Source organism: Monodelphis domestica, chromosome 1 (assembly GCF_027887165.1).
Source record: "Monodelphis domestica isolate mMonDom1 chromosome 1, mMonDom1.pri, whole genome shotgun sequence".
Taxonomy (NCBI): domain Eukaryota; kingdom Metazoa; phylum Chordata; class Mammalia; order Didelphimorphia; family Didelphidae; genus Monodelphis; species Monodelphis domestica.
Window position 1 is genome coordinate 736,147,026 of NC_077227.1, and position 8,911 is coordinate 736,155,936.

Sequence of the window (8,911 nt, forward strand, 5' to 3'; positions counted from 1 at the left end):
AAGTTTTGGTCTGTTTCTGCTCTTAACTTTACTGCTCTTTACTTTCTTCACCTGGAAAAGGAGGGGATTGGAGGTCCCTTCTAGCTTTTGATCTTTGATCCTATTGTTGTTAAGGTATATTATAGGGGGAACCTTGAGTGTGGTTTGGTTTGAATTTTAATTATTTCAACATATTTTGTTTCTTTTATAATCAAATATTTTAAGCATTTAAAAATATTCTGAGAACAGACTCTTTGATTCCAGATTGCCAAAAGGACTCCATGAAACCAAAAAAACTAAAATTTCCTGGTTTAGGTGGTCTCTGTTTGAAGTCTCTTTCAAAGCAAATTCTGCTATTCTGAGAATCATCATAGCCCATTTGTTTCTGTCTTAATGGCAATGTTACAAAGTCAAGAGTTTGACTTTCTGGCCTATGAAACTGCATGTTCTATTACTCCATATTAGAATATTCCCTGGGCTTTCACCATTCTTCCATTTGTAAATATTATCTACAATGCCAGCATATAGATAATACAAAACATTGATATTTGACGCCCTTTTATTCAAGACTTTTTGATCCCACAAGCAATCTATAAAAATAAATCTTGCATTCCATTCCACAAAGAATTTCTAATATTTATAGTAGAAATAATATTTACCTATTGGTAAGACATGGAGTAAAATGAGTCTGGAAATGAGATGTAAATCATTGCAGACTTCAGATGTGTGAAGTGTTTGGATTTTTAAGTAGGGGAGGGGACGGGGACTCTTTGGGAGATTGGAAAAATAGTATCCTGCAAATCTGATGGGGGAGGTTTTGTTTTTGTTTTTTAAACTAAACTATGATTTTAATTGAAGAATCTGGATCCGAAGATGCAGAACCAGAGAAAAAGAGAAAGAAAGATGAAGAATCTTCACTAGGCAAGTAAACCTCAGACCATTTTAACAACAGACATTTGACCAAGCTCTTTGTAAAGCAGCTATTGGGGGTGACACAACATCTAAACAGAAAACTGCCCTTTGGATTTAGTCTGCTAAGGACTTGGCACATTCACAAGTATTTGACCTAAAAAGTTTATGGGAGGCACTAAGAAAGGACCTCATGGGTTCTGTTAGGAGAGTGATTTTGGGAATAGGACCAGATGGATAGGTTTGGGCCAGTATCAGAAGATAACAGGTTTGGGAAGGTCAACAGAGCCCAGTGCAGGCAGAGCTTGACTCTTAAGATGACACAGCCAGATTACTCAGTGAAGTGGGAAGTAGGTTTTAATAAAGAAGAATAATGTAGAAGAGTATGGGATAACTTAAAGCTAATTGTCTAACTAATACCCCAGGATCTAATATCTCTTCACAGCAATTTCTTCAGAGTGATTTTTCCTACTCTAATCCTCCCTAACTGCCTAAATCCTCAGTTCCTTATCTTGACTAAGTGTTAAACTCACTCACTCACTCACTCATACAAATGCAGTCTCACAATCAGATGCCAGATGGTTCAGGATCACCATGAACTGCAGTAGAGAAAACATCAGCAAAACAAGCAGGCAGCTGTGTAGCAAGACAAGATAGGGAATTCAGGGTAGTATAAGGTAGTATTAACTACTAAGGAAAAGCAGCTTATCCCTCCAAGTCAAACCAGAGAAAGACCCCATAACCTCAGATAACTGCCTCTCCCTTACTTTCCTATTCTAGAATTCTCTCCCTCTTATTCTTATGCTTCTGCAAACTTGCTCTAACCCTTATAACAGTTCTGAGGTCCTAAGGTAAAGCCATCTGCTTATTGGACTTCAGGGGACAAAGATCATTTGAATTATTTTCTCATCATATGCACATTTTCAGGCATAAGAATATTCTGGGTAGAAAATTGAGCAACTTTTGGAGTTTTTGCCAGAAGTAGTTTTAAAATTCAAGAATAGCCTTTTTTAGGTTGGGCATAAATGTAGCATTAGCTTTATTCCTTTCTTGTTATTAAACCATCAATGGGACTGTAATCTGAATACCCTTTAATATGTTCTTTGGGATAAGGAGGTGAATATATTTGCCCCCAAAATTTTTCAGAGGAGAGGTTGTAGGATGGTATCTGATGGCAAGTTATTTCATGGCCTATTAGTATCAAGGGCTTTGCCAAAGATAAGCCCCAGGATACCTTGCTTATGAACCAGTGTATCTTCAAGCAAGTTAATCTCTTCAATTTGATTTTGAAAAGAACTTTCAAGTGAAGTTGATAGAGTTAAGAGAAATTCTGAGGCCTTTCTTGACCTTTTCTAAGAATCCTCTGGAGGCATTACCAGCCTGCCATTTCCCTGGGAATGATGGGTGCCTCATGAAGGTTCTGGAATATCACAATTTCAAATCATAGTATTTTGTTTTTAAAAGTTTGTATACTTTAAAACTATGTAATATAGTTTAATACACACACATCCTTTGTCTTCCTTGTCATTTTGTCTTGTAGATTTAGATTTTCTTATACCGAAGGCTGGTTTCTTCTGTCCTATTTGTTCCCTCTTCTACTCCGATCAGAAAACAATGGCAAATCATTGCAAGAGTGCACGTCATAAGCAGAATACAGAGGTAATATTCTTACTTCTCCTAGAATCTTTAAATGTTGCTCAGTCACCATTGGATTGCTTAGGTCCTTCCTTTTTTGAAGTAATACCTTGACTTAAAGCCTTTGGTTTCTGAGTGAATTCAGTGCCAACTTTGTAGAGTAGCCTGGGACAGACAAGCATATCAGACTTGTAAGTCACAGAGTTCAAATTCCAGTTCTGCCATTTACTTCCATTGTGGAAAATTGGGGGAGTGGGGAGGTAGGGGCAGGTTGGAGTAAATGACCTCTGGAATCTATACCACTCTTAATCTTTAATGTTACTTTTGATCTGTCTTCTTACTGCCAATCTAGGGAGAATTTCATTTATATTCACGGTTTATGTAATTCCCTCTTTTCTCCAATACATGCCTGATCCAAAGCATGCCTATGGATTGGGTGTCCTCCCTCATGTTCTTTTTTTTTTTTATTTATTTATTTTTTTTAATTTATTTTTTTTTTCCTCCCTCATGTTCTTAAGAGAATTCGTGTAGCACCATATCTCTGACCTTTCTCTTGGGAAATTGGGATATTCCTAATTTATATAAATATAATAGATAAGGAAGAAATTAATAGGAACTATTTTGACCAATTTATGTGTCAATAAAACTGACAATATCAATGAAAATGGATGAATATTTATGGAAACAAAATGCTGAGATCAAGAAAAGAGAAAATAGAGTACTTAATAACCTAATCTTACAAGAAGTTTAAAAAATACAAAAATGAACTGGCAAAAAACCTAGGACTGATGAGTTTACAAGTGCATTCCATCAAACATTTAAAGGACAATTTAAATATTACCTAACCCTGGGGCGCCTGAAAACTGCCTAAACCAGGGAAATTCAAAACAAACTATCAACTGATATTCCTAAAAAAATAATGATTTGAAATATTAGAAGGACACTATAGCAGTATGTTACAAAGATTATTATATTCTTATTACTGGGCTTGATTTATGCCAGAAATCCAGGACAATGGATTCCTGGATTCTAGGACTGGTTCAATATTAGTAAAATTATAAACAGAATTAGTCATAATAGCAGCAATAAAAACATCATGATTAGAATGAGAGAGACAGAAAAGGCTTTTGATGAGATACAATACCTGTTCCCATTAAAAATAGTCAAAAGCACAGGAATAAACAGTTTTCCTGAACACGATGAATATCTAAAAACAATAGCCAACATTTATTTATATAATGGAAAGAAAATTTTCAGTTAGATCAGTAAAGCCAGGATGTCTGTGCTCACCATTACTATTTAGGAAAGTATTAGAACTGCTAATTGTAACAATAAGATAAAAAATTTCTTCATAGAATGAGCAGGCAGAAAGGAAACATACTGATTCAGTGGATCATATGATGATTTACTTGCAGAACCCTAGTCAACTCATTGAAAGCAGTTAACTTAAGCAAAAATGTAGTGTATAAAATAAACTCATATACATTATTGTTTTTCAGTTGTGTCTGAACTCTCTGAGATCCCATTTGGGATTTTCTTCACAAAAATGATGGAATGGTTTGCTATTTTCCTTTCCCAGCTCATCTGAAAGATGAGAAAACTGAGGCAAACAGGGTGAAGTAACTTGCCCATGGTCACTCAGCTAGTAACTATTTGAGGTCAGATTTGAACTCAAGAAGAGGGGCCTTCTTGACTGGACCTGACAATCTATCCACTGCACCACCTATTTGCCCTGTGTAAATCATTAGCCTTTCCATAGATTTAACAAAATATAGCAAAAAGAGAGAAAAAATTCCTTTTAAAATTATTATAGGAATTATACATGCATATAGGAACATGTGTCAATGAATATAACTACAAAACTCTTTATATAAATAAATATTGAGCTAAATAATTGATCCCATATCAAGCAGACATTAGCTGTGTGGTGACCCTGGGAAAGTTACCTAACCCTGTTCACCTGTTTCCTCATCTGTCAAATGACCCAGAGAAGGAAATGGCAAACCACTCCGGCATCTTTGCCAAGACACCCCCAAAAAGAGTCATGAAGAGTTGGACGTGACTGAAACAACTGAAAAACAAAATAATTGAAGAAGTATTCATTGCTCTTGGATGGGCAAGAGAACTAACTTTTTTTTTCCTGTTGCTCAGATTTTGAAAAAAGTTTTTAATTGATGATTTTTATCTTTGTATATCACCATAGTTTTTCCCAGTATCCCTCTTCTCTGAGCCATCCCATAAAAAGAAAGAAAAAATTAACACAACTGCTAAACACAGTAAAAGCCTGAAAATATTTACTCTGTGCAACACTCATAGACCTCTCATTTCTTCAGTTATGATGAGAGTGCCTTCTGCCTCTTATTTTGAGCCAGAATTGTTATTTTAAATCTTGCAACATTTACTTTTAGGGGGGGGCAGGGATATTATTTTTCCAGCAAAAAAGTATTCCTTCACAGGAACTATGTATCACAGTTTGTTTAGCTATTCCCTGATCACTAGGCATTGATTTTGTTTCCTATTCTTTGCTAACATTAAAAAAAAAGCTGCTGTCTATATTTCCATGTCTTTGGGGAAGGTATGGATATTTTAGTCATTCTGTTAGCATAGTTAAAAATTGCTTTCCAAAATGGTTTCTGATTCACAGTTCCACCAGCAATGCAGTACTGTGTATCTGTCTTCCCAAATCCTGCCAACATTGACTGTCCCCATCCTTCCTTCCTTGCAGGATGTGAAGTGAATCCTCAGGGTTCTGAATTGTCACTTTGATTTTCAATTTGTCTTATTAGGGATTTGAAGCACTCTTTCATGTAGTGGTTAATAGTTTGTAACTGGAGAATTGGTTCTGTCCTTTGATTACTGATCTATTGAGGAGTGAAATATACAGTGGTATTATAGTTTTGTTCACAGATACATTAATATGGTGTAGGTGTTGGTCTCAGCCTAAATATATATCTTTGTGGTGTTTGGTTGTTGCTTTTTTTTTTAAACCCATACCTTCCGTCTGGGAATCCAAGGCAGAAGAGTGAAGAGTGGTAAGGGCTAGGCAATGGGAGTTAAGTGACTTGCCCAGGGTCACCCAGCTAGGAAGTGTCTGAGGTCAAATTTGAATCCAGGACCTCCCATCTCTAGGCTTGGCTCTCAAACCATTGAGCTACTCAGCTGCCCCCTAAATATATATATCTGGATGGTTACATACCAAGGGATGGAAAACACTTCTAATAAATGGTTCTTTGTTGCATGTTATTTTCAACAGAAATTCATGGCCAGACAAAAAGAGAAAGAGCGGAAAGAAGCTGAAGAGAAAAGCTCCAGGTGATCAGGAGAAGAATTCATTCAGAATTCATTTAGGGTCCAGTTGATTTTATGTATTTTGTTATCACTTAATTTGTAACTTTGTTTCAGAAGCAGATATTCATGTTGTACAAATTTCTGATTGCACTTGATGTAGAAAAGACTGTTGGGGGTGGGGGGAGGGGAAGTATGATGGGTTTGATTTTTATATCAAATCATCTGGCCTGGAGAAACATCTTTTACATACAAGTGTTGAAATAAATGTTGCTACTGTATATTTAACAGCACCTACTTGTGTTTGTTGTTTATTGCTAAGGATCTTTCTGTGATTGCTGTGTCTTATAAAGAATTTTCTTGACTGACAATCTTGTGAGTCATTGTGGTGACATTTAGTGTCCTGTTTTCAGAAGATGATTGTACTTTATTCATTTCCTTGCACTGTGGTGTCAGAGATTTCTTCATGGGTTAGACTGATTGGCCTTTTTGGATAACAGTCACCTGAGAATCTGTCATAACTTGGTATGTGACATTGTCCCCTTTTAGCGGCTTCGCTCGCTTGTTTTTGTAATAGCATGGTGTTTAGTTTGAGTACAAAGTGACTGTTTATTTTGTGCATTAAACTTTAACTGTTAGGTTTTTAGTCAGATCAGAATTGTAGAGACCTACATTTTAAGTAGTTCTCTCAAAAAGGGTATTTATTTTGTTAAAATTTATAAATTTTTTTTTTGCAAGTCAAAAAGGTGACTCAAATTTTTCTTGGCCTCTGGGAATCTCTGTCATATATTGCCAAGACCCAGCTGTGACCCCTAGACTAGCAAGTCAGTATTTGTCATCAGTTCAGGGTAATGGGGTGGGAGGGGAAACAGCTTATCACTAACCTACTTACAATGTTGCTTTTGATGGGTACCAAAGTGATCATACTCACTGGAAATTGTACAGGTATGAATTTATTAGATAAAGGTATAGTAATGGCACATTTATCAAACAGGGAATGTAACTATTTCACATTAATGAATTTCCCTGATTTAAATGTCCTTTTTTATTTTTAAAAAAAATGGTGAAGTAGTTATTTGTAAAATGTATTTCACATTCCCCTGACTCATAGTGTATTGAGTTCAGTCTAGCCTTTTCCTGATGACTTAGGTTTTCAGGTTGAACATGAATTATTCTGTTCTCAAATACAATGTTTTTACCTGTATTGTAAAGCTGATAAGATCTGGGAAGTCATTTTGTTGCATTTTTACATCCTACTTTGGCATATAATTGTTTATTTGAGTTGAGAGGCTACTTGCAGCATGTCCATTGGCTTAGCCAGAGTCATCTCTCTAATTTGAACATAAGCTTTTAGAGGGAAGGCAGTGATAATAACTATATTTTATTTTTGTCTCCCACTCTTTATTGCTGTTCAAGTCACGGTAACTTTTGCCCCAGAATTAGTAACCAAGAGAGATTGTCACCTTAGTAAACATTTAGTGAATGTCTGTGCCCTCTCCTCAGTACCTTACAGATGCTGTGAAAAGACAGAAATGAATTTAGACCACTTATTTATTAACAAGTATGAGATAGTACAGATAGAATAAAGAAAAATGATAGGTGAGAGCCAGGCTAATTAGGGAACGCTGGGGAGGAAGGCACAGGCAACACACATTTATCAGGCACCTACCATGTGCAGAGCACTAGTTAATATTAAGGGAAATGGGCAGAGGAGGGGAGGCTAGTAGAGAGCAAGATTTTAACTGGGATTTGAAGGAAGCCAGTGGAGCCAGGAGAATGGAGATGAGGATGAGAATTTCAGGCATAGGGGACAGCCGGTCTAAATGCCTGGAGTCAAGAGATAGGAATGTGTTGAGCAAAGAACAGGACAAAGTCAGTGTTGCCAGATGTAGGCAGACTAGAAAGGTAAGAGGAATAGGTGTTTTGGGTTTAGTCTTAAAGGGAAGTATGATGGGCTTGGAAGATAAAAGCATGAGTGAAAACATAAGAAGGGAGATGATCCTGTCTAGGTCAGCGGTACCTTGTTTTTTATTGATTTTTAAAATTCTGAACTTATTAACACACTTAGAATGAGCATTTCCATATAAGGAGAGCAGACAATAAGGCTTGTACTTGAAATGACAAATTTATTTCCGCTTGTTTTTCCTTTGAGTGCATAATAAATTCAACCTGTTACTTTCAAAGCTCTCCTGTTTGTTTTTCCTTCTGGTTTTTCATCAGTTCCCTTCTATGCATTTTTAAAAATTCTCGAATGACCCTCAGAGGTGCCATGCTTGAGCAGCAAGAGATCAGGGTGAGCAGGCGGTTAAGTCTAGATGAACACAGGTAGTAATTCAACTGATTGATTCAACTGATCAATAATTGTAATTCAACTGATTGATAGTTGTAGTTCTAGAAATGGGAAAGGATTAAAAAAGTAGAAGAGGAATTATGCCAAGGAAGCCAACATTGGCATAGGAGGAAGCAGTTCAGCCTTGAGGCCTTGGAACCCCAGAGGAGAGAAGGATCTGAACCTGAGACTCGGTGCAAAGAGCAAGGCCTCCCCATGGTCACAGTCTTGATCCCTGGAGAGAGATCTCGAATTCTAGTCCGAGGCACAAGGACCACAGATACTGTCACTCGACCCAAGAGAGGTGATCTCAGAACCAGACTTCCCACAGAAAACAGAGCCATCCTGCTGTCACTCTGACTCCAAGAGTAGGAACATTGTTAAAGCAGTCTAGGACCATACAAGATGTGTTAGTAGCAGAAGTATGTAGAGCCCAGATGGAATGCAGGCTCATTCAGGGAAGTAAGGTAGGAAAAATGAGTCAACAAAGACGAGCATGTCATGCTGCAGGTGATTATGATGTTATTCAGTCGTTTCTGATTATTCCTGACCCCATTTGAGGTTTTCTTGGCAAAGATGCTGAAGTGGTTTGCCATTTCCTTTCCCAGCTCATTTTACAGTCAAACAGGGTCAAGTGACTTGCTTAGGTTCACACAGCTAGAGTCTGGCCAGATTTGAACAGTCGGGGTGGGGGGTTGCGAGTGGCATGGGGCGAGTCTTCTTGACTCCAGGTCTAATTATCTTGGATGTTACTACAACTGGAGATCAAGTTTC

The 8,911-nt window shown here is 37.1% G+C and overlaps 1 protein-coding gene across 38 annotated transcripts in view; it reads left to right on the forward strand.

The window, feature by feature from the left end:
• Positions 1-7,991, forward strand: part of ZNF638 (zinc finger protein 638) — a 150,411-nt gene extending 142,420 nt beyond the window's left edge. For all 38 annotated transcript variants that reach the window (XM_056813971.1, XM_056813980.1, XM_056814038.1 and 35 more), the window contains 3 exons: positions 838-900; positions 2,429-2,547; positions 5,777-7,991. In XM_056813971.1, the coding sequence (XP_056669949.1) occupies positions 838-900; positions 2,429-2,547; positions 5,777-5,839 (245 nt within the window). In that variant the 3' untranslated portion in view covers positions 5,840-7,991. The remainder of the gene's footprint in view (positions 1-837; positions 901-2,428; positions 2,548-5,776) is intronic.
• The last annotated feature ends 920 nt before the right edge of the window (positions 7,992-8,911 follow it).